The sequence below is a fragment of the Pseudochaenichthys georgianus genome, chromosome 22, assembly GCF_902827115.2.
Source record: "Pseudochaenichthys georgianus chromosome 22, fPseGeo1.2, whole genome shotgun sequence".
Lineage (NCBI taxonomy): Eukaryota > Metazoa > Chordata > Actinopteri > Perciformes > Channichthyidae > Pseudochaenichthys > Pseudochaenichthys georgianus.
In genome coordinates, this window is record NC_047524.1 from 17,446,424 (window position 1) to 17,473,287 (window position 26,864).

Below are 26,864 nucleotides of genomic sequence, written 5' to 3' on the forward strand. Positions count from 1 at the left end.
GGAATGGAACGTGTTCATCCGCCATTGGGACGTATTCCGCGCCGGTTCAGGCATAGGGGATGCCCAGGCCCCCTTCCAGCTGTTTCAGTGCGCTGGGCCTGTACTTGGAGACAGCCTGTTGAAAGCCGCACCCAAAGCCGCTTCCGGACCCTTGCCAGACCTAATCACCGTCATGCGTTCCCTAGCTGTCATCCCAGTCGCTACATCCGTCCTGCGCACCGAGCTACTTCAGTTCCGCCAGGAAAGCGATGAGACATTCCGTGCATTCGCTGCCAGAGTGCGGGGTAAAGCAGAGACATGCGCATATAATGCGGTATGCGAGTGTGGTAAGGACGTGGACTATACCGACCACATCATCCGTGATGTTCTGCTCAATGGCATTTATGACTCGGACATACGCCGCGAGACGCTGGGGACACCTGACGTCCTGGTTAAGCCAGTTAATGACGTAATTGCACTCGTCGAGAACAGAGAGATGGCCCGTAATGCTCTCCCGTCGTCCTTCCTATCAGCCATGTCGTCATTCCGGCGCCTGAAGACGACTCCATAGACGAGCCCCGCCCGAGCCCTGCGGACGGGGCTAAACGTGCCTCATGCCCGGAATGTAAGAGCGTCTTTAACGTCTTCACGAAGGGGCCTCGCGGGTGGAATTCTAAGCCTCACCAGGTGTGCATCGGCTGCTATAGGGCCCGCCGACGACAGAGGCGTCAATAGCCGTCGTCCGACAGTCAACAGGCCGCCATGGGGTCGGAGCCGGTCTCCCAGGTCTCATCGGTGCAAGCTGGGGCCCGCCCTGGCCGACGTCACAGGAGCCATCGCCGACGCCACGCCCCTACGTCGCACGGGTGTGTCAACAGGCAAGCACCTATCAGACTCGAGCACCACATCTTCTCCAAGGGCGAATGGAGACGGGCCAGGCTGAGAGACCACCCCCGAGCATTAATCACCATCTCGATGGACATGCCAGTCGGGCTGAGGGATGGCACCGGCAACCGGGGCTCGGCCGACGGAGCTCGGATATCCGCCGTCGCGGACACTGGCGCGCAGTCGGACCTTTGGTCGCTGGAGGAGTTCCTGGCCTGCGGTTTCTCGCGGGACGACCTGCGACCCATCAGCCTCAGTCTGTCAGCCGCCAACCGCTCCCCTATATCCATCGAGGGGGCGTTCTTCGCTAGGCTCTCGACAACCTGCAGCGGGGGGCGTGTCACATCCTGCCGTTCCATGGTATATGTGAGCAGCTCGGTCCGGGCCATGTACCTCTCCTACGAGTTGTTGCTCAACCTCGGCCTCTTGCCCGCGAACTTCCCATCGGACGACGTTGCAGGGGGGCACAAGGACAGGCGTAGCCCTGACACGCCAGACCAGCCCTTGTCCGTCAATGCGACAAGGTCAGCCAACGGCGGCTGCGTGGGGCGCCCAGTGCACATGTCCTCAGCGCGCGGTCCCCCCGGCGCGCCCCGTAGCACTGCCGTTCCCTGTAAGCCAGAGAACAATAACAGGATGAAAGATTGGCTACTCGGGAGATATGCCTCGTCAACGTTCAATACTTGCCCCCATCGAGCACTACCATGCATGGAGGGGCCACCTATCGAGATGCACGTGGACCCCGCAGCTACGCCTAGGGCATGTCACACCGCGGCTACAGTGCCTCTACACTGGCAGCGGAGGGTCACGATGACCTACTGCGGGACGAAGCCCTTGGGGTCATTGAACGTGTGCCATACGGCGAGCTGCCTGTGACGTGGTGCCATCGTATGGTAGTCACTCGGAAGCACGACGGTTCTCCACGCAGGACCATGGACCTCTCCCCCTTAACAAGTTCTGCCAACGTAAGACCTCCGCCACTGAGTCCCCGTTCCACCTTGCACACCGCGTCCGAAGGGCACCTGGAAGACCGTCACGGACGCTTGGAACGGCTACCACAGTGTCCCCCTGCGTGAGTCGGATCGCCCACCTCACTACCTTCATCACACCCTTCGGCCGTTGGCGCTACACCAGGGCACCACAGGGTTTCCTGTCATCAGGGGATGGCTACAACCGTCGGTTTGATGCCGTCCTCTCGGACTATGAACGCAAGGAACGTGCGTGGATGACACCATCCACTATGACACCGACCTGGCGCAACATTGGTGGAGGACCATCGACTTCCTGACGCTGTCGGCCGGTCAGGAATCGTGTTGAACTCAGACAAGTTTCAGTTCGCGGAGAGGTGCGTCGATTTCGCTGGCTTCAGGGTGTCGGAATCTACCATCAAACCGCTTCCGAAATACTTGGACGCCATCCGGGACTTCCCCACCCCTGGCTCCACGATGGACATCAGGAGTTAGTTCGGCCTTGTCAACCAGGGTGGCCAACTACGCCCAGTTGCGTGACACGATGGCTCCATTTAAGCCGTTCCTCAGCCCATGCTGTGTGTTCCTATGGTCCCCCGTTTCTGAGGGAGGCCTTCCAGGCGTTCCAAGCAAGCCATAATGGAGGCCATCCGTGAGGGCGTGGAGATCTACGACCTGCAGAAGCGTACCTGCCTCCGCCCTCTGACTGGTCCATGCATGGCATTGGCTACTTCCTGCTCCAGCAACATTGTCACTGTGCCTCGGGCATACCGGACTTGCTTCCAGGGGGATGGAGGATCACCCTCACAGGCTTGCGGTTTCCTGTCCCCTGCGGAAGCAGCGCTATGCGGCCGTCGAGGGAGAGGTGTGGCAAGCTGTGGGCCTGGGGTCTGGAACAGACGCGTGGTACTTCACGCAGGGGTTCTGACAACCCTCAATCGTGGGTCACCGACCATAAGCCGTTGGTGATGAAGATCTTTGGCGACCGTACGCTGGATGAGATCACAAACTCGCGTCTGTTTAGACCTCAAGCAGCGCACCCTCCCATGGCGCTTGACATTGTGCATCTGCCTGGCAAGAGCAACTATGCCGCGATTGCCACGTCGAGGCATCCCTACCCCCTCGGGCTCAGCGAATGGCCTCTCATTGGGGCTGCCAAGCGGGCCGGACGCCGTGGAGTCAAGCACTCATGGCCTCCATCCGCGAAGACGCACGGGAGCTCGGGGCCGTCCTCTTGGCCCCTCCTCGCACGGGAGACAGCGGCTGACGGATGCCTCGGCCACCTCCTCCAACTCATCGAGCAGGAGGGTGGGATTGACGTAAATGACCCTGCCCTGGCGAGTCTGTCATCGGTCTGTGAGTCCATCTATGCACAGGATGGCGTCCTGCTCTATCGGGACCGCGTCGTGGTCCCCCCATCCCTCCGTGGGAGAGTCCCTTCAGCATCTCCATGCGCCCACCAGGGAACCTCAGCGATGGGGCAGCATGCCCGAGCCATAGTTTACTGGCCCGGGATGTCCGGGGACATTCAGGCCACCAGGGACGGATGTGCAGACTGCAACCGCAATGCTTCCGTCACAGGCGGCTACACCCCCCCTGCCGTTCTCACCCCCGTCCACGCCATTCGAGGCGGTGTTTGCTGACTTCTTCGACTATGGGGGCCGCCACTACCTAGTTGTCGGGGACCGTCTCTCGGGCTGGGTAGTGGTCCTGATTTCTACGGCGGGTACTGCCCTGGCGGGCTCAGTTGGCCTGGTCCAACACCTCAGTTCATTCTTCGCCACCTTCGGCGTACCGGAGGAGCTCTCGAGCGACGGTGGTCCGGAATTGTCGTCCGTTAGCTTCCGCAGTCCAATGGGAGGGCAGAAGAAGTTGCGGTTAAGACCGCTAAGCGCCTCCTGATGTCCAACACCAGCCCGCCGGGCGGCCTTGATCAGGACCGCTTCCTGCGTGCTATGCTGCAGCTGCGAAACACGCCTGACCCCGACTGCAACCTCTCGCCAGCGCAGATAATCTTCGGCCGCCCCCTTCGTGGCTCGCTCTCCTTCGTGGCTCTCTCTCCTTCGTGGCTCGCTCTCCTTCGTGGCTCGCTCTCCTTCGTGAACCGCCTCGAGAAGTTCTCGAACCCGCACATCCGCCTGCTATGGCGCGAGGCATGGACAGCGAAGGAGGACGCCCTTCGGACCCGTATGTGGCGAAGGAGGACGCCCTTCGGACCCGTATGTCCCGTACCACCGAGACCGCTCCGCCAATTGGCACTCGGCGAAAGGGTATTCCGCCAGAACCAGCAAGGCCCGAGCCCCCATAAATGGGACAGGTCAGGGATCGTGGTGGAGTCGCCGGGCCACGACCAGTATCGGATCAGGGTTGACGGTTCGGGACGTTTGACACGGCGCTTCCTCCGTGCCTATACGCCGGCCACACCCTGCGCCCGTGAGCAGCCGGCTGCGCCCTTACCGCCGCCCGCTGCTTTGGACCATCAGCCCCCGCCTATCCACCCGGGCTGGGCGACGCCCCAGGGGATCGCTCAGCGGCCGGCTGTTGGACCCCGCGACTCGGCTATGGGCGCTTCCCCACCGGCACCTGCTGGTGAGGCGTCCTCTGACCTCACAGTTCCTACGGGTGCCTTCCCTGGGCGCACCGGTGCCGCAGTCGCCGCCGATGCTGCCCCAGCCTACTCGGCCAGGCCGCGTGAGGAGGCCGCCTGCACGTTAGGAGCCCGAGTCCGGCAGCTGGATTTAGACCGTTAACCTATTCCGGCCCATAGTTCTCCGGTCTGGGGGGGGATGAAGAGTTTATCGCCGGCCACTAGAGGGCAGCGTCACTGCTGTCGCTGCCCGGATATGCCGTGCTTTGACCCAGAAGTGCCTAGCGGCCATTTTAGTTCACATGTTGTTCATTCACTCCGCCTCAAGTTGAGACGTTCATCCACTCACTCATGTAAGACTGTTGCCACTACTGTTTAGTGTGTCTTTAATATATGTAATTGAATATATGTGTATTGGTCATGACATGCATGTATGTAATACTTTGTCAGCTTATCCTGCGGCATTGCTCTGTTTCAGGGTGTCGTCATCTTTGTCGACTGTATGATATATTGTTCTCCCGCTTGCTGCTGGGTGCAGGTGAAAGTAGGGTGACAGTTCTGTTCACATCGCTGACATTTGTCACAGGTAAATCTTACAGGTATGCAACAAACATGACGTTGTTCAATGGTTGTCACACAGCAACAATCTGGACACTGGATTTGCCGACACAGTACAAACCGGAAGTCAGCTAAATAAAGTTTATGCACAGAGCTTGCATACTTGTATTAATCTCTATAAACGCATATATGCATTTGAATGCAGAAATAAACGTATCCTCGTCAGCATGGGTGCCGGAAGCAGGGGACCAAGGGTCGTCAGACTTCTGGGTCTTTTACAGCATTGCCATTATATCCTCGTGTCTTTTATTTTGAAATATGTTCTTTAACTTCCGGTCCACCGGACTGCTTTCTTCATTCTTCAATACAAAACGGAACATTGAATGAAGTTGTTATCAAAAACCAAAATCAGACCGTTTTTTTTATTAGGTCTTATTGTTATCCGTTTTTGATTCAGACAACATAAACAGGAAAACGGCTTTGGTTTCACGTTTTTTCGTTTTTGATTTAAAACGAAAAAGGCTGGTATTTTTCATTTTTTCTAATTTTTTGGTTCAAACGAAAAACCAAACTAACAAAACGTACACTTACCTTTTTTTAAATTAGCTTTTCTCGTTATCCGTCTTTTTATTCAGACAACAACAACGGAAAAACGGCGTTGGTTTCCCGTTTTTTCGTTTTAAATAAAAAACGAAAAAACGGAAAAAGACTGGTATTTCCGTTTTTTGGCTTTTGGTTTAAATGAAAAATTAAACTGACAAAAAGTACACGGACCAAAATGGCTTTGGTTTCACGTTTTTTTTTTTTTTATTTAAAACGAAAAAAGGCTGGTATTTTCATTGTTTTCATGTTTTGGTTCAAACGAAAAATCAAACTAACCAAATGTACACTTACCTTTTTTTAATTAGGTTTTCTCGTTATCCGTCTTTTTATTCAGACAACAAAAACGGAAAAACGGCTTTGGTTTCCCGTTTTTTCGTTTTAAATAAAAAACGGAAAAAGGCTGGTATTTCCGTTTTTTGGCTTTTGGTTTAAACGAAAAATAAAACTGACAAAAAGTACACAGACCCAAAGGCATGAGTATACAGATCAGATGCAGTTACTGTGAGCAGGGACGTGCACAGGTACGGGCTATTGTTGCCGTTCCCCCTTTTTGGCTGACCTGCCCCTCTGGAGAGCAAGAGGTTTTTTTTTCTTTCTGTTGTGGTCGAATCAACATGATGAGCACAATTAGTATTGTAGTGTCTCGCTGCGGGAAAACACACCAGATTCATTCTTCTTCTTCTTCTTCTTCTTCTTCTTCTTCTTCTTCTTCTTCTTCTTCTTCTTCTTCTTCTTCTTCTTCTTCTTCTTCTTCTTCTTCTTCTTCTTCTTTGTAGTTGCCCGCATGGTGAACACTTCACTGCCCGCTTCATTGTAGGATTTCTGCCATGTCTCTACTTTAATTTGACCATCTCTGTTATCAAGTTATGGAATAGTAAATAAGTAATTAGATACCTTACACATTACTGCGCTCATAAAGAATGATAAGAATAATGCGTATTGAACTGGTTTAATTAATTAATGAGTTTATTTAAGGTAATTATAGAAGCCCTATTTTATCAGTATGTCTGCACATCAGTTACAATGGTCAAACTACATTGCCCCATTTTTTTCTTTAGTAGTTTCTAACATTAGATATTTTAATGAGTTATGGACCGCAAAACAAAACATGTCCCTGGTTTTCATTTTAAAAATCAAGTCACCGAATGCAAGTAGTTGCCTTAGCTTATTTTGTTAGATGATGATGTGAATTACTGTTCAATTATGTAATAATCGTTTTGGTCTTATCTTTTTTTTCGGGGGGAGGCCCTTTTTCCAGTTTAGAGCAATAGCCCCTCCAAATGTCTGTGCACGTCCCTGACTGTGAGACATCTGAAATGTATTTTTTCTTTTCTTACAGTAACAGAAGGGGAGGACAACTTTGTGCCTGTGTTTGAAACTCAAGTTCCTGACTGGGAGCAAAGCCAAGATAGCCAATACTTGGAACAAAGTGAGTTAATAAGAATCGAACATGAAATCAAAAGCAGAAGGCCTTTTTCCAAGTTATGATCTCTATTGTATTACCTAGATTGGGCACATGATGGCGCTCTTAGTTTGGGAAACTAGTTTGTTTTTTCTTTCAAAGTAGACTGTGGCAGATAGCAGTGCACTAACTCAATTTGCCAGTGGTCAATGCATAACACTTTACCCACTATGCAACTCATGAACAATGTCCTGATCAAGATCTTGTGGCTTTTGGTGATATATCGATTCCCTAGAAAAAAAAACACCTTTCCCCCCCAAAAAACAGCAGACATAAACCTGATGTTTTTTCTCTGCCTAAATGCTGACATTTAGAATGATTGTCCACTTGTTATTATACAGGCTTAAACCTCTTACACTGTAGTTCAAGCATGGTTTCACACCCACTATGCTGCCTTGTGGAGCTAGAATTCAATTAGTACCTATTCATATGTCACCATTTCGATATATTTTGGCAGCTGCAAACTTCAATCATTTGGATCAGATGATGGAATAAAACTCCATTGTTTAAAAATGACTAATAGTAATTCCGTGATTTCTATCTGAATTGTCTGAAATAAAAACCTTTGGAATCTAATGTGTGGCATTGCCTGACAGGTGAAAGGAGGCCAGACAGCTCAACAGACTTATTTGAACAAGACCGTGAGGAGACTGGGGAAGAGCAATTTGAAGGCAGCCACTGTGGAGCTTCCAAAGGCAGGAGAAAACAGAAGGACTTTGTGAAGAGAAACATTGAGGTATGTAAAAGTTCACATTGGGCCAAATGCAGTACTGGGGTAAATCGCATGACTTAGAGCAAGTACCTTAACCGTTTGTTTTTCCAATGAGTCAATTATTTTTCTCTCAAGAGAAAGAATGGAAGCATAGTAGGGCACCACAGCAAGAAATAAAAATGTTTATTATGAACTGATTCCATTCTCTTTTCCCCCCCAAATCCTCTAGTTAGTAAGTGGTGAGGGGGACCAAGTGCTTTTGACTCAGGCAGAGATCGAGCGTCTGGCCGAGCTCCTTGGAGAAGTAGAGGAAGATGAAGAGGAGAGTGCCAGAGGTGCAGACAGCGAGGTAGGGTGACATGAAGCCCTACACCATGTGCTGCCAGATGAGTTTCTTTTTTAAGTTCCTTAATACTTCTCCCCTCATGTCTTATGCGAGAAGCAGATGATACTGCTTCTGCTTATACCAACATTTTGATCGAATATAACATTTTTAATTAATTATTTGAATAACCAAATGTTCATTTCAGTCCACAACCTTTTTAAACAATTTCAGTTAAGGTTTTTTTATTTTATCTGTGTTAGAATCTAACATTCTGCTTTTCAAATGCTGTTTTTAACTTTGGAGCAGCACGAAGAGTACCATTGGTCAGGCGTTCATGTTTTAATGGTTTCTTGGCAGCTCGGCAGCCTCTGGGCAGAAGATCCTGACTCCTCAATGCAGTTCAGATTACAAACCAGATGTCATAGATGAATTTTGTTATCACATTTTCATAACAATTCCCCTTATGGTGTTTCTGTGAAACCAGAAGCCAGGATCTTTCATATAGCCCTAATATAAGCTATACAGTTGCTCTCATTAAGAGGGTGTGCTGATAGTGTGCTGATAGCCTCAGTCTGAGTTCACAGACTGAGGCCTCTTGTTTTCTTTCATGATTTATCTGAGGGCCCATGCCACCTGGAGCAGTAGACTATTTCCCTGTGAACCCACCTACGCCATTCTCACTTCAAATGTTTTTTATTTTAAGTTTTCATTTCATTTAACAGCCCTTTTGGCAGGCAGTTTGAAGTCAAATGAGATAGAGCCTGTTGGGAACGTACTTACCTTTCACATACGGTTCCATTTAGCCTGACCCCAACAGTTCTACATCCGTGGGACAGCTTGCCAGAGTTTGTCTTTTTTGTGTCTTGCTGCTCTATTTATGATGTTTGCCTTGACTTTCAGAACAATACTGCAGTAATTGTGGTGTCAGATACCAAATTGAGGGGAGCGCCGATGCTCTGGGTTCTTTTATTGGCTGGAGGAAGGCTTCCTGTTATTGCAAGGCGTGCTATCATGACTGGTGAAAACGGAGCGAGCACATTATTTATGTCAACAGGACTCTGGCAGTGATGCATCTTCTATTCTGTGGACTTCACTTATATTTTAGCCAAGACACATCAACCACTTGCTGCTGCTTACTGTTTGTCTAACACGCCTTTTTTGTACGTTACCAACTATTGTTCTAACAAGTTCCACTGTTTTCTGTTGCTCTGGTAACTCGAGCCGGCAAATCAGTAGCTGTCACTTGATGGAGAACATTAGTGGATTTAATCTCAAAAGGAATCAAAGGAAGCTTTGACATGGGTAACACACTTATTTAATTGCTGTCAAGAGTTGATGAGAAGATTGATCCACTCTTGAGAGTTTTATGAAAACATCAAGATCATCCAAGGGACAATAAGCTTACTGTAGCCTTGCATAAAGACTAGGGAACAGCTAACCTGGCTCTGTCTGAAAGTGACACAATCCTTCTAATATAGCAATTCCAAAGCTCAGTAATTACCAATCTATTAGAGGCTTATTAGTTATTGTTTGGCAGGCGGACCCAGGCTAGCTGTCCTCTCTGCTTCCAGACTTATTGCTAATCTAAGAAAACCAGCTGGCTATAGCTTCATATTCATCCCATAAACAAGTGTCTTTAATATTCTCATGTAACTCTTAGTGAGAAAAAAAAGTAAGCATATGTCCTTAAATGTCAAATTCAAAATGTTTTCCACCAAGAACAGTAGTAGTAATCATGTACCTTTCGTCAAAAAGTGACAGGTAGTGTGACAGGCCACACCTCTCCCTACTTATGCAAATGAGCTAAGTCCCGCCCCCCCATTGCGAGACCCTTTGATGTGATTGGGTACAATCATGTTAATGAGCTAAGTCCCGCCTCCCGTTCGAGAACCCTTTGATGTGTGTGTTATCAGGTAGGTGTGAAAAGCCCCCCTGTGTAGTGCCTTTGTTGTCTAATTCTTTGATGTGTTGATTAGGGCAGTCTCTTTGAAGTTAGGTTGTCTGGCCCCTGTGCCCTCACACCCCTTTATAGTCTAGTCCATTGATGTGTGTTATAACAGGTAGGTGTGAAAAGCCCCCCTGTGTAGTGCCTTTGTTGTCTAATTCTTTGATGTGTTGATTAAGGCAGACTCTTTGAAGTTATGTTGTCTGGCCCCTGTCCCTCAGAGCCCTTTGTTATCTAATCCAATTAGCCTTTGATGTTTGCCCTTTGATGTGAGGTGCTATAACAGGCAGGTGTGATTTCACACTGGTGAAAGCCTTTGATGTGTGTGTTAATTGTTCTTAAGGGTAGGGGGTAGGTCATTTTTGGAGAAACCAGTTTGAGTGAGAGTCTTTTGCATTCAAACCGGGGGAGAATCTGCCACTTCCTTCAGACTTCCTTACAGAGCCCCTCCTCCAACACACACGAACGCGCACATGACCAAAAAAGAGGCGGCGAGATGAGTTTGTGCACAGATCTTTCGGCTGTAGGCGTCTGAACCCCGCACTGCTGCTGCATTCGTTTCTTGACTGGCGCTCCGGATGGGTAAGCTGCCACAGGCTGTTTAAACCCAATTCGAGGCGTCTCTTGCCATTTTTATTTTTTGAATGGTGACTTGGTAAGCTGAATTGTCTGTCTTTTTTAATTCAGTTTGAGTGTATTTCTACTTCTTTCCACCCCCACTATCTGCTGGCGTCATAGCCACAGGAAGGGGTGGAGAAAAGGGGGGAGGCTGGGAGGGGGGCGGGTAGACAGTCTCACGCATAACTTCAAAGAGACACCGAGATTAACATCAAAGGCTTTCACCAGTGTGAAATCACACCTGCCTGTTATAGCACCTCACATCAAAGGGCAAACATTAAAGGCTAATTAGATTAGATAACAAAGGGCTCTGAGGGACAGGGGCCAGACAACATAACTTCAAAGAGTCTGCCTTAATCAACACATCAAAGAATTAGACAACAAAGGCACTACACAGGGGGGCTTTTCACACCTACCTGATAACACACACATCAAAGGGATCTCAAACAATGGGAGGCGGGACTTAGCTCATTAACATGATTGTACCCAATCACATCAAAGGGTCTCGCAATGGGGGGGCGGGACTTAGCTCATTTGCATAAGTAGGGAGAGGTGTGACCTGTCACACTACCTGTCACTTTTTGACGAAAGGTACATGATTACTACTACTAAGAACGTTATGTTCTCCGTTCAGTTTGTTCGTAGGTTTGCTTTTGTCCATTGTCAGAAATATTAAGGAACAAATCCAGGCCGAAATGTTATGGGACTTGGTGGAACGGTGTAGCAATCGACCAGAGAAAAAAACATGCCATGTTTGAGTCACAAAACAGATACAACTTTATACCTTACTTATGGAAACTACGTTGGTTGATGTCTGTACTCTACGAATGCCCTTCTAGTTTTAGATGGATTTATTTGTTGCGATTGTGGCATGCTATCATTCTTTCCTTTACAGTTTTATATTAAAAGTCCCCTATTATACTGTTTTTCATCAATATATTATAGGTCTCAGATATATACAAAACATGTCTCTGACGTGTTTGGCTCGATATACCAAACATATCATGCATTGTAGCATCCCATAATCCCCTCTGTTTCAGCCCTGTTTCAAAAGTGCTGATTCTCTGTCTGTTACTTTAGATGAAAATAAGGAGCCCCTCCCCACACCCCTCTGAGAGATATTTGGTTAAAAAGAACACAATGGTGCTCTAGGAGGAGATTCAGGTGATAATGTGGGGGGTACCTTGGTAGCTTATTGGCTAATGGTTACACAAGCCAAAAATCGTTATGACATCATAAAGTGGCCAAAAATCTGATCAGCTCATTTTCAGACAGGTTTTTATATAAATGGATCAGGACAAAAAGTGAGTGAATCTTTTTTCCTGAAACATTCAGAATCTCTATACACAGAGGGGACACATGTTGAAAAAGTGGATTTTGCATATTAAGTGACCTTTAATCTAACAACTGCAATATTAAAGCAATGATCAGAAGACTTAAACACAAAGGACAACCCGAGGCCTGACTGAAGTTGAGATTGAGGTTTTCTGACACATCCAAGTAAACCACTGCAATGGTTCAAATTTCCACCAGAATATATCTTGCAAATTGTTGATCTCATTTGTTAATTATTGGCTCTGTGTGGTGCTCAGCCCAGTTGATAGAACCTTCTGTTTGCCGTCTTCTAATTATTGCAAGATTTTATCATCACTAGGCTGTGATGTGCTCACCACAGACCCACTGTGTCCCAAATGACTTCAGGAGTGTCCACTGAGGGGGAAAGTTTGGGCTTTTATTAGAAGACTGATCAGAAGCATGTTCCCCATCAAGAAGTGTATACCAAGTGCCAGATCAGACTTGTAACTCTTTCTCATTTTACACATCACTGTCACAAAGTTGCCAAATAAGCAATAGATATTTGTCAGTACCCTACTTCACTACATAAAGCAGACTTAAGCCCTATGGACCATGACTGATTTCAGCAATAATTTCCTTTCCAGAGGGATATGTGGGCCGTGTCCGTCCCGACAGGCCAGGGTTACATCCCTGAGCCCTCTGACCTGGAGCAGCTGATTGACATTGACTCCAAAATGCGCCTTTTCCTTCCTGTCGAAGAATTTGCCTCAATGAACAGCTCGTACAGAAACCTGACCATGTCCCAGGTATGTATCCGACTGCACTACTGTCTTCATTATTAGTTTATATCGTTTATTTAGAAATCGAAATGCCATTGAGAATGCGCTGTGGCAAGGTTGTTAAGTCTTTTGCAAGGTCAGCTCTGTATGGCTTGGATGGCAACCTCTTGTAATTGTGTTTGTTACTCCCTTATTTGTCAGTGGGAAAAAAGAGTATTGTGTAAACTGCTGTAATTTGGAGCTCAGGGTTGCCTTACTTTTCCATCCTCTTTTTTCCATATAAAGTTTATATAAAGCTTCTTGTGCATTATATGCTCCTTGTAAATGTAATGTAAAGCTTTTGCTTTGACCATTATTTTATTATTGTCATTTTCCATATGAGCAATGGCAATTTGTATACATTTAGGCATTTCTAATTAACCAGATTTTTTTGCCCATAAAGAATATTTTTTGATGCTGGGATTTCTATTATTTGGTCGATCTGAGTTATACGTATATATTTATACAGTCCGAGTTAAGTAACCAACTCAAGTAAGTAAGTTTAGACTATAATCTGATCACGACCACATCAGACGGTGGAGAACCAACTTGATATCTATAACTGTAAAAGATTTTCCATGCCTGGGTCCTGGGTTCGGGCCGGCTCCTAGACATGAGCTCAGAACCGTATCTAACTGCATTTTAAAGGCCAGATGGCGTGCTCATCATTTGCATAACCTGCCAGTGGAAAATTGTGTTTTTGGAATCATTAAAACTTTACAATGCCGTTTTGCGAACTCAGGTGCCATTTTCACTATCATTACTGGATGTAGACAAGGAAAAACGGCAGTACATCAATCCTGGTGCTGGAACAGTAAATTATCTTTGTCATGTCTGGAATATGGCCGGTCTAATTACTTTAAGTGAATCTTTGGCCTAATGAAATAGTACAAAGACTGTTATATGCCTTAGCAGCTGGATGTGTTGGACCTACTTCACCTCCCTTCCCACACTTTAATCCTCTTGTCTGGTTAAAAGAGTTTAGGGAAAGTAAAATTCCCCATCATCCATCCATCATCTGCTCTGCATTAGTGCTGAAATGGCTAATGCATGCATTCCTTGATATAAATATGACAACTGTTTTGTCACTAAAGTAATTATTAGCAGCTTCAACTTCATATGATGAAAAATGTAATGTAGTGTTTTCTTGAAATGTAAAGTGAGAGGTGGGTAAACCTCACACCTGGAGGACTTATAAATAAGCTTTTCTACTACCCTTCTTTAATCCTGCCTCACTGGTGTGGCATATATTAGAGATACTCTGCACTGACAATAAATCTCTTTCAGAGCCAGCCATTCATTCCACATCAGTACCTGTAAATCTTAAAGGTGGCCATAAAAGGAAATATGCTTTTATTTTGCGGTTACCTTTCAACTCTGCAGTAGCTCGAACCAGTCAGATGTCCTAACTGAAACCATTTGGACTAAAAGTCAGGAACCTGCGTATTTGCTTGCTACATGGAAGCATCTAAAGCACAAAAGAGATCAGCATATCTTAACGCCATTGAACCCCCCTCCATAATATTAAATCACAACCCGGATGTCCAGTTTGCTGTTCTCTCTGGTTTTCTGTGCCCTGTAGACCCTTCACTTACTATATGGATGAAGGATTTATTCACCTCTCTTCTCCATTCAGCACTCACTCAAAGGATCAGTCATGGCTTGAATCTGTGATCTCAGAACTTGGCGGGATCTTTTCCCAAAAAGCTATGATTGATATTTTGAGTCTGTGCATTCCTCTTTGAAAGTATCCTCTCTGCCTGTGCGGGTAGAGGCAGCCTCATGAGGCCTGGCACCAGCCGGGATACTGCCACAGAGGAGAGTCAGGCCCCCCCATCGCAATCTAATTACATAGCTGGTGAGGGCAGTGCCAGAGCAAAACAGGAATAAGGCCTTGCCTTTCATCTAGAGATATACAGAAATGCTCACTACATAGATGGGACAGACTGCTGTTTAGTGGGTAGAAAGAAAAATAACTTAGATATTGCAGCCAATAATTTTTCTAAAAAGGGGGGGGATCATCTCTGCATTAAATGTTAATTTTGGCACCTTTGTTGTCTAAAAACTGCTAAATGGCTGTGCCAAACATGCCAAACTCAAGGCTGCAAAACAAACCGATTGTTGACATTACGGTGACCATTTCCACTTCCCATATACAGTCTAATATTATACTGATTGACTGAATCATAAGGCACAGAGAAATCCATGTCATACTGCCCCGAAACATATAATCAGTATTTGTGAAAGCACAGTATCACTCATTACATTACCACGAGGTGAGTCATGGTGAAACTCTGGATTAGACAAAGCCTTGTTTTCTTTGCCTCAGGTCATACTTGATGAAAAGGTCAGGTAGATCCTCCTTGAACGATCTGAATGGAATCAAAACACAATTTGAACAGTGTTTTCATTGGACCACTGCTTTGGCATTCCTCATTTTTTCCCCCATTTTCTCAAGGCTTCAGCTGAAATAGCCTTTCTGTCATTAAAAACATCTGTTTGCACATAGGATTAACGTACAGTACCGTACAGCCTTCCTACTGTACCACTGTGGGAATGCCTGCCCCACCCACAGTCTGATCTCCCAGAAGATGGGGATTCTGTCATAGAAATCAGCTGGTTTTGGGTGTTGGGTGACATTGGGGTGTAATTGTGTGTGTTTCACAGATCAGAACTAGGCTATACTCTCAAATGTGTTTTTTTTTTGCAAGTGTGGTTACAACGAAAATGTCTCAATGGCATTATATAATATGGTTTTCAGTCACTGTCGCACTACATTTGAAAGCAACTGAACTCTTCTAATCAGCAGGGCTTCAACTTCTTCTGTGTCTGCATAGTAACAGCCCAGCTGTGTTTTTGTTGTGTATCAGTGGTTATATTTTGATGTATTGATGAGGTCATTTAGTCACATTGTGTGGTTGCTGATGAGTACCCATGATTTTAACTACAACCAATGTTAAGTGAGAGAGCAGAGTTTTGGGCAGAGAACGCCCTTTCGACCAACACAATGCGGTCGGCAGAAAGTTAGCAAATTTATCTTATTTAGTCCGCGTCATATAATTAAATGGCAGCGGAAAAGCTTTGGTCACGTTATGTTCCTCTAAAATGTAGGTTAGTGCCTATTTGACATCATCAAGAGAAGGCTGTGTTAGAATCCAAGATAGACAGTCAGGATACAAGCTAACCTTAACATATTCATCAGGTTCAAACGTTTGATGAAGAGAAACAAAACAGAACTAGAAAGTAGAAGAAAAAAAAGTAAAAATGTGTTTCTTTTTATTAGCGATGACAACAGGAAGACAAAAATAACTTATCCTCTTTGCTATAAGGAAGACGCTGTCCTCACTGGAATATGATGTTCATGTCCCTACTGAAATATTGGAAATATGATAATTCACAACAGAAATGGATCTGAGAAGTTTGGCTCCGGCACTTATCAACTTGGTAACCAACTTGCCAGTGAATTTATGCGTTTTTTTTTTCAACAGTGCATTTCCGTCAACAAGTTGGAATTCAAATATATGCTGGTATGAAAGTTTAATATCATCCTTGCAGCCTTTGTGGCTCACATATTTTTGCAGTAGTCTGGCTTTACAGCTGCACGGTGAGAACTAAGATGTCAGGTTTGTCATGTGGCATGCTTGCTGTTTTTCACAAGGTTAACTTGGCTGAGAAGAATTGACTCCACACCCTTCCCCACCCTATAATTCCCATGAGACCCAGTTTATTGTCATCTTATAAACGCCTCTCCCATTGGTGTTATCCACAGAAGCAGTAAGTGGTTCAAAGAGATTTATTTTCCTGTTATGGTTGAAATCTAACTTTCAACTGTTCCACCCATTATGACACTAGTAGATTATTCAGTCAAACATAATCTGCTAACAATAAAATATGCTTAAAGTATTCGCTAATATTCTGCCTATATGATCCAACAAATTTAACCTTCAAGCCTTTTAGAATCACAACCCATTATTATTTGTAAAAGAATGCATGTTGTTGCAAGTTGTCAGCAGTACACAGTTCCATATTTGATCTCTCATTACAAAAGCATTGCCTCATTGTGCAAGACTTTTGGAAGCTGAATTGTTGGTCAAATAGTGTGCCTGACGAACAGCATGTGTCACTCAGACACAAGAAGTAAAAAAAACAACTTATGAGGCAAAGATGGTTTTTCCCTCCAGATGCTTCCGATAAATATTTACCATGGCGTGCTTCTTAAGCTCTTTGTTCACATTTATTTTATCTGTGTCATTATTTGGCGAACCCTTAAATGACCTTGTTTTAGCAAAGAGAGGTTGTGTGGAGATGACCAGATGAGTTTCTCTTAACCATAGTAAAAGCAATAGACTGTGGAGAATTTACTATCATTTGGAGGAATCACAGATGCAAGACTTTCCAAACCCAAGCAGTGAAAACTTCAAACAGACCGAAAAAATGTTCAACCTTTGATTGCTCTTTGCATTCTGCTTAGATACTGAGAACACACTGGTGGTGTGGAAATGTAAACCCACAATCACATTCAACATGTTTTTTTGATTGAAATGTGATTGCTCCAGACCACCCTCAGTTCTTAAAAAAAAGAATAAAGTCCAGATGAAGTGAATCTTCTAATACTTCAGGAATGTTTAGCAATCATCAAGTTATCAAACTCTGACCTACTCAGATGTAAAATCATTAACTCTGGAGGAGGAAAAAATAAAGAGATACAAACATATCTGGGAGATTTTCTAAGATGGTGGAAGGAACCTTCACGTTGTCTTTTATGAAGCAGATTAGACACATTTTAGGTCTGACTTTAGGCCAAAGAATAACAGTGTTAAAAGAGTTAAGTGGTACAGGATACAAATGATTTGCACAACCTTGCACTAAGCATGCAGGTATATATAATGTCTATGGCAGACATCTGTGTTACAGCACCTTTGTCTCAGAACTTTGCAGATGTTCGGAGGTCATAGCTGGGCAAAATGTCAGTCTGAGAGGTGGAGAAAGAAATACGGCAAAAAGAAAAAAGTCGTGATCTCTCAGCTTTAGCTTCCGAACAGCTTACCGCTGAGCTCTCACAGGGAGTGCTCGTGGCGAGGCATGTGGACAGGCCTTGGCAGGAAGCCTGGGTCCACGTGGCACAGCTAGAGCTCTCCTATACTTCAGATTTGCAGAGAATAAGAGAGGAGAGAGAAACAGAGGAAAAGAGGGGAGCGTGTTGTTCTGAACAGCACCAGACATCTGGGCCTGGCTCTCCTTCATCATAACATCAGTGTCCCTCTGCAATGCGTAGACAAGGCATACTGTCCGCAAAATAAGGGAGGGATATTTTCCAGTCAATAGGAATCAGTTTCTGAAAAGTCAGTCTGTCAATCAGTTACCAATAATATCATGAAGTACACAACAGCCCTTCATTTGTGAAGTTTGTAATGTTCCTGTTGATTCGAGCAGTCGACTGCACTTCATTTTATTGTAAATTACATTTTGTTCTCTGTTAAAAGTGGATTTTTGTAATTCAATCAATACCTCAGTTAAAAACTATAAAAGAAAAAGAAAGAATAAAATGGATGTTTTATTGGATTTTATTAAGTTACCAAATAAGATAGTGAATAACAACATGCTGTTTTCATCATTTGCATCATTTGCGTTTTTTAATGATTGGATGACTTAATGAAACCAGCAGACATGTATCAAGGCCGCCAAAGTCAAGACCAATGAGACATTTTGTAGCTATACTTATAATAAAACAAGCTGCTGTTAGAAATTGGCTAGCGTCCACATCACAAGGAAACACCCATTAAGTGTTTTTCCTTTTGTTTGAATTGTGCAACTCTTTGCATCATGTTTGCAAAATTGTCTTTCTTTCCCTTCAGCCAAGCCCGCCTTAACCTGCCATCAGGCCCTGGGGCACCGCTGCCGCTCGGTACAGAACTCATCTGTCCTTCCTCCTCATCCTGGCCTACAGGTTTCGAAGGTCTCGAAACTCCTTTTCCCTCAACAATTTCCTTTTTACTCTCAAACTTTTTCTTCTCCGACATTTTCTCCTAAACAACCTTCATCTGTCACTCAATCACTCGCAATTAGAATAAGTCACATGTGAAACATATTCTCATTCTAATTGGCTGTTAAGTGGTGCCCACTGACTGTTACGGAGTCATCATTTTTGAGAAAAATCTCTGGAATCCATCGATTTGATTGATTAGCAGAGCAAATGATCAAAATAGTATGGAGGGAAGATATTTTCGTTTGGATTACTGGTCTGGGGGAAGCTCACGAGTGTGTGTGTGTGTTTGTGTATGTTTGCGTTTGTGTGTATTGTGTTTGTTTCCCGGGGAAAACACTCACGAGAAACACCTGCTGTTGTTATGCCTGCTGTGACGTCAAGTTACTCCGTTCTCCGCTTGTAATTATGCCGTCACAAGCTTCAAAGTTGTATTTATCATCTGAATTTGACGAAACAAGTTTAATATTCTGAAAGCCAAGACTTTGTGTATTTGAAATCAGATGAAAACAAACTGTAATGGACCCTGCCGTGTTATCTATGATTACTATACGCCTTACATTCATAATTTCAGCGGAGGGAGGGGAAGCGGCGCTGTGGAACAGCAGAGTGGCGAGGGAGAGCTGTCTTCTTCCCTTTACAAGCTTCAAAAATGTATTTATCGTGTGGTTTTGGAAATAAAAGTTTCATATTCTGAAAGCCAAGACTTTGTTTATTTAAAATTTAAAAAAAACACCCGAAATAAAAAAAAAAAAAATTTAAATATTTATTTTTATTTTTTAATTGGCTCATGATAGGCCCCCGATCTCCGTAGGCCCCTGGGCTTCAGCCCAGGTCAGCCCGTGCATTAAGGCGGCCCTGCCTTCAGCTTGTCAATTTATATTTGTTTTTAGCTACTTGAAGTTATAAAGACCTGGTTGAAAATGACACATGTTGTATGAATTACTTTGGAGTGTGTAGTAGCGTTCATAATTGAACTGTATACACTTCCTTGGATAAGCTGTCTTAGAGCATGCTGCCTCTGTTTAGCTCGTCCTGTGTGAACAAGTTCATCAAACTCTTTCAGAGGTTTTTGCTCTGGGTCAGGCAGTCCACCCAAACACCTCATGTAAGAGGGAGGCTGGAGTACAGCTTTTTGCCATAATTATACACATAAGTATTGTCGCTAGGCTAGGTTTTTAAAGTAGTGAGTCCCGGGAACATTTGAGAATATGAAATGTGGTTTTTTTTACCCACAAGCTGATCTTCTAATACGAGGTCTGAAAACGAAATGTGTTATAATACAAAAAATGAATTAAAATCTGAAATGATGTAAACACAACCATGAAACCTGAACAAGGCCCTGGTAAAAAACCTACACTCAGAGTTTTAGGGTTGAACTTAAATGGCACAAATCGATGCCTTAAGGGCATTCACACACGGTGCTCTGAACAAATCAGTGTTGGCGATTGTGCAGAGAAGAAATTACTGTAAAAATTGTCTGGTGTTATCAGAATCAGAATACCTTTATTAGTCCCACAGAGGGGAAATGTACATTGTTACAGCAGAAAAAGAGCCACAGACAGCTTAATGTTACATATGTTACATGCATTAAAAAATAATAAGTAAAAAAAAAATGATGATATAATAAAAAATATAATAAAAAAATACACATCCTGTAACAGTTCTTAGGATTTAGTAGCCAGGTATATATTGCACTAGGCACGTGCACTGCACACAGACATCCTCCGCTCTCCACCCAGCCCTCACACACCTGGACACTTATGGCGCATTTCCACTACAGCGCGGAGCCCCGTTTAAGAGACCTGTGACGTTTGCGGCCCGCTTTTGGTTGTGTTTCCACTTGGCCTAGTACCGGCTAGCGGGTCCTAATTCACAGTTTTTCTGGCCCCATAAAATCGGGGTTCTAGGGCCAGGAACAACCAGGCTGTGACGTCACTCTCGACTGCTGAATGGTCAGAGAGAATCGTCGCAATATATGCGACGCGTCGCACATATATATATATATATATATATATATATATACTGTATATAGCGAAGCTTGCAGAATTTTTATAAACAGCATTTTTGTTAACAGAGGATCAACACAAATGGCAAAGAAAAGCACACCGTGGTCCGCCGAGGAAGTTACGACGTTCCTACACTTTATTGCAGATGACAAGATCCAGCGGGAGCTCGACGGGACAACTCGCAATATTTGTTTGTTTGTTTGTTTATTTATTTAAAGGACAGTGCACATTAATTCACATTGCTGTAAATGAGCCAGTATTAGCCAGCAGGCTAATTTTCAACTGTTGTCCTTGGCAAGATGTTAAAGGCCCTGTCACATTGTCCCGAAATTGACACCCGATGGACACACGATAAAGGAAATGTTCAAATTCGGCTGTGATCGTAGCAACATCGGGCCATTCGTGAGGGCATCTAAGCCATCGTATGACCGCCGGTGGAGTTTCTCAGGCTCCGGCAGCAACTTCGTGAGCGGCAACTTCGTAAGGCACTCGTGAGGGCATCTTGTCAAATCGTGTCATCTTCGTGTTATCATCAGTGCATTCACACTCACTCTGATCGGGGCGAATGCCCGATGGCACCGATGATAACAAGATGCCCTCACGATGGCCTTACGAAGGGAAACATTGACACACGAATTCAACACGAAAATGAACCTTCGCAAGGTCCTTCGGCAATTGTTTGGCATGCCAAAGATTTTGCCTCCGCTCACGAAGTTGCTGCCGGAGCCTGAGAAACTCCGCCAGCGGTCATACGATGGCTTAAGATGCCCTCACGAATGGCCCGATGTTGCTACGATCACAGCCGAATTTGAACATTTTCTTTATCGTGTGTCCATCGGGTTGTTTTATTGCACAACAAAATCATGTAAATATATTATGTAAATAACCCAATTTGTGTTCTGTGAAACTAAAAAGGATATAATATATTATTTTGAAGGATAGTTGACAGGAAATTGTTGTTGTTATGGAAACAACGTTACGGAGAAAACGTAATATTTTCTACATATAAAGACGGAGAAAGTAAAGAACAAAGTCTGAAGATATCAGTACAGTATCATAGTACTGTAACATAATTGTTTTTGGTACTTTCATTGCAGTTGTATGTCTTAAATGTAATGTAAATGTTGCCTTCGTGTGTGGTTCGGGGCCATCTTCGTGCGAAATTCACAATTCCATATTCGTGTGTCCATCGGGTGTCAATTTCGGGACAGTGTGACAGGGCCTTAAATGACCACAACAAGACTAGAACATAAAAACATAATTAAATAGAGTACAGCAGACAACATCAGTACAACAATAAATAAATAGCAGTACAACAATAAATAGGAACAGCAGTACAACAATAGAGAGGAATAAACAGACATGCAAACAGATGAAATATCATCATACCTTGATACAGTTAAAAGTGTTCACATTTTTGATTGTTTAAAAACCAGTTCTTATGATTGTGGTTAAATGTATGATAGGAGGTGTTATTCCTTATCTGTATTGGTATTGTGTTCCAGAGTGTTGATGCCCTCACAGAGAAACAGTGTATACCAAAGGAACTGGACCTCTGTAAGAGGGACTACACAGTCCCCTCTTAGGGCAGTTTTTCTGCTGTATACTGTAAAAGTGCAGAGTGGTGGGGGTGCCTTGCCGTTTAGAATTTTAAAAATGAGACATGCATCAGTGTGTTTTAAAATATTTTCCCAGCTGAGCAGGTTATGTTTGTCCAGGATTTTGCAATGGTGGTATAGCTTAGGTTTTCTGTCCAACACTTTGAGAGCTTGTTTGTGAAGTGACAGGATAGGCCTTAATGTTGTGCTATTCACCTGGGTCCAGCTGGTCATACAGTATGTTAGGTAGGGAAGGATCATGGCAGTCATGTAGAGTTTTTCTACTGGTGTTGTCAAGCAGTTCCTTATATATCTAAAGTTTGCTAAATTGTATTTAGTTATTTGCATTACCTTTCTCACTTGTTTTTTGAAGGATAGAGTAGTGTCAAGGATAATGCCTAGATATTTAAAATGTGTAACTGTTTGAATGACCTCCCCAGACACATAGACCTTGGGTTCACAGTGTGATACAGTGTTGATCTTGCTAAAAAACATACAGACTGTCTTCTTAACATTCAGATATAGCTGTGAGTCAGTAAGCCATTGATTTAAATGAACCATTGCATCATTTAATTTGGCCGCAGCTTGGGCCTTGGTTTTTGCATGGACATAAATGACAGTTTCATCAGCGTACATTTGCACCTCACATCCAGTGCACACTGATGGCAAGTCATTTCTATAAAGGCTGAATAGAATTGGGCCCAGGATAGATCCCTGGGGTACACCCAGTTCATTCCTCAGGGGTGGTGATGTCTCACCACTTACCCTTACACACTGAACTCTGTCTGACAGATAGGAGCTCATCCAGTCTATTGCACTGGGTGAGAAATTAAAATAGGTCATTTTGTGAATGAGTACTTGATGATTGACTGTATCAAAAGCGTTCTTAAGATCTAAGAAGATTGCTCCAACAATGCCTCCTTTGTCCATTTTTGATTTAATATTTTCCACAAGGAAACAATTTGCGGTCTCAGTGGAATGATTGGCTCGGAAGCCGAATTGCATGGGGTGTAGTGTGAAAGGACTACTGTTAAGATGTCCAGTCAATTGCTCAGCTACACATTTCTCAGAGATCTTAGACATGACAGGTAAAATACTAATGGGCCTCTAGTTGTTTGCATCAGTTGTGTCCCCGGATTTGTGGACTGGCACAACAATGGCTAACTTCCAGTCTTTTGGGAATTTTCCCTCCCTAAAAGAGGAGTTAATTATTTTAGTAATTGTCCCTGTGAGGGTAGTAGCATGTTTCTTTAGAAACAGAAAATCCAGTCCAAAAGTGTCTTTTGATTTGGAATTGTTTAAAGAAGAAATTATAGAATTAACTTTTGATTCAGAAGTCTCTGTCAGGGAGAAGACTGGCTGTGTACAATCAATAGGTGATGAATGTATTTGACCAATTTGGGGACTGTTTATAGTCAGCCTCACAGAATTAATAAAATGGTTATTAAAAATAGCCGCTATTTCTGCTGGCCCCTTACATAAGGTTCCATTGTTATTGATCTCCAGCTGCTTTGTTATTTGTATGCCCTTTCCCTGTTAGGTTCTGCAGACAGTTCCAGATTTGTTTATGATTTCCCTTAGATTCATGAATGAGATTAATTAATTAATTAATTAATTAATTGTGTGAGATCAAATTGATTAGATACCCGTTCTAGTGCCTTATTACTTGCTTTGTCCTCCCAGTTAACATTGAAGTCACCCATTCATATTATTTCCTTGGCAGAACTGCATTCTCTAAGCATTTTTTGTAATTTGTCAAAAAAAATTGCTTTTGCAGATGGTGGTCGTTACACTCCAATGAAAATGAAAGACATCTGTGGTGACAGGCTAACATTAAGACAGATATGCTCAAGCTCATTCTCAGCAGAGCATTGAAACTCATTACATGATATGTGGTCTTTGATATAAAACAGTAACCCCCCACCCCTGCCCACAGCTCTATCTTTCCTAAAAACATTGTAGCCAGGAATATGTATGGCTGAGGATGGGGAGTTTTTATTCAACCAAGTCTCAACAAACATAAATAGTCCAAATTAGAGTCTGTTAAGAGATGTTTTATCTGATCACTTTTGGGTACAAGACTGCGGATATTCAAGTGACCCCCCAGCAGACCACTGGGTTTTGCATTATGGTCCCACAGCACTCTGGCATTGTTCACTGTCTGAAATAAGTTGTGTTTGGATTGCTGGATTTAATCGTGCGGCTTTCCGTCGAGCGCCACCAACTCTTGTTGTGAGTGAGTTCTGGATTAGCCCACGCTTACCTGGACCGTCGCAGAGAGTGTTGACAGGAAGAATGGAGTTTGTTGGTTTGAGATCGACTGGTTGTGCTCTACCTGGGGGCTGGATAACGATCGCCCGTGGCGTGGAGATTCGGGAGTCATCCGTGTAATGGAGTTGTTGTTGCCGTGCGACCTCGGGGGTTAGCGAGGATGCACACCGTTTCAGCGCCACGGCTCTCCCTCTTCCTCCACACCAGTCAGATCAGGCCCGGCCCGTGATATCGGTTGAGTGGCGATTGCAGTCGATATACTCCCAGAGACATCCGAGGAGCAGGTATGGAAATTAGGTGGGTAATCAGCAGAGTTGGGTGTAACGCGTTACAAAGTAACGCGTAACGCGTTACAAAGTAACGCGTTACTTTTATAATTCAGTAATCACACTACAGTTACTAACATTGCCCCGACACGCGTTACTTCGTTACTTTCTAAAATCAGTCATAATCAAACCTCAACAAACACCTGCAAAGAACACATGCTAAGGTGAAGCTAACGCACATAGCTGTTGTTTATTTATATCACACACGTAGTCTGTTCTTCTTCTCTGTTTTCCGGTTGTTGCCTGTTTTGAATGACGAATACACACTACCGCCGCCTGCTGGTAAGGAGAGTTATTGCCACTCACGCATGCGCAGTTCGTACGTGCTCGGCTGAAGTCTTTGCGGTGTGCTCCAGTCTGGCTCCAGTGCAACACATGGCCAACACGCAGGAGAACACGCCGACGCAACAGCGTGAGCAGAGATAGACTGCGCAAAATATACAGATAGCAGGAGACAGAGGACAGCCATGGTCAAATAGGAAAACATTCAGGAGCTATCTGGATCAGTCTTATGCGACAATGGAAACTGAACTAAAGAGAACATTGGAAACTTTAGCAGTCTGCGTGATCTGCCTGCAGGGAGGGGCGGGCCGGCCCTGCGAGTAAAGTAACGAGTAAAGTAACGAGTAAAGTAACGAATTACTTTATGTAGAGAGTAACGAAGTAGTGTAATATATTACTTTTTTTTTAAAGTAATATGTAATATGTAATATATTACTTTTTTTTAGTAACGACCCCATCTCTGGTAATCAGACATTATAAGTACAGCGTTTGTGACAGCAGTTTGTATCTGTAAGATAGGCGAGTTACATGCTGTAACTGAGTCAGTTGGTAGTTTAGCCGCAAGTTCAGTGTGGATCATTGGGCCAGGGCATTGATGAACATCACCGGCTAGCAGCAGACAGAAAGTAATGATGAGTCGTTCCCCTTTTTGATCCGTTTTGGTGAATTGTTTGTTTGGGCCCTGCATTCCCATGCCAGGGCGGACAAAGGTGGTAAACAAAACGAGGTGACCAAGTCCAAACTGCTTTTGTGATGTATGACTACTTATCGAAGCTAAGCAGTCCCGTTCATGTGAGTGTTTGGCTCCCAGAAAATGTGTTAAGAGTGCGTAAAAGAGAGCCGCTGCCAACACACCACGTCTGCCCGCCATCTCCTTAGATGGAGGCCGAGTAAGTCTGAGAAACCGGCTCGAGTCATGGATGTAGGCTCGAGTGAATTTAAGTATTTCAGGAGGTCTCTCCACTGATGTGCGGAAGCGGTTACTCGAGGACTGTCTTGCAGTGTAGGGAAAAAGTGAAAAAGATGAAGAATGAGTATCGCGTAGTGAAGGACAACAACAAGCCGATCGCTCCGCCTACACTGCGTTATTATAGATACTACCCCAGTTCCTAAACTGTAATGGAGACGCGCCATAAGTGAGCCAGTCCTAACGAGCGAGCCAGTCCTAACGAGCGAGGCCGTGTAGTGGAAACGCGCCATAAGACTGACACTACAGTAAGACTAAGACTAAGGGATGCACGATATTGTTTTTTTTAAACCGATACCGATAACTTCCTGCTTCTCAAGACCGATACCGATAACAACACATTTTTTACGCCACTAATTATTTTAACGCATGTGTATTTTTTTTCCTTGGCAGCCCCGTAGTTTCAGAGCGCATCGAGTTTAAAATACCATCTACAAGTTGATGCTGACAGCCCCGCTCCTGCCGCCCGCTTGTGGCAGACCACACTTCCACGCTCACCGGCAGGCACCGACTGGCCATCTGGAGGACCGGGAGGGTGTGTGTATGTGTGGCCCGAGCGAGCGAGAGAAAGACCTTACGTGCATTGTTGTTGTTAGCATCTGGTGCTAGCTAGCTGCGCTAACGGATATAAGGAGCTGTTTAAATGAAAACAGAGGAGCGACATTTCGCCAC

General features: G+C 44.5%; 1 protein-coding gene across 1 annotated transcript in view; it reads left to right on the top strand.

Moving 5' to 3' along the window:
- Window positions 1-6,512: 6,512 nt before the first annotated feature.
- The window catches only part of fsip1 (fibrous sheath interacting protein 1), a 46,001-nt gene continuing 25,649 nt past the window's right edge, over window positions 6,513-26,864 (top strand). The window contains exons 1-5 of the mRNA XM_071201674.1: window positions 6,513-6,527; window positions 6,844-7,009; window positions 7,639-7,778; window positions 7,984-8,103; window positions 12,583-12,744. Coding sequence (XP_071057775.1) covers window positions 6,513-6,527; window positions 6,844-7,009; window positions 7,639-7,778; window positions 7,984-8,103; window positions 12,583-12,744 — 603 coding nt within the window. The remainder of the gene's footprint in view (window positions 6,528-6,843; window positions 7,010-7,638; window positions 7,779-7,983; window positions 8,104-12,582; window positions 12,745-26,864) is intronic.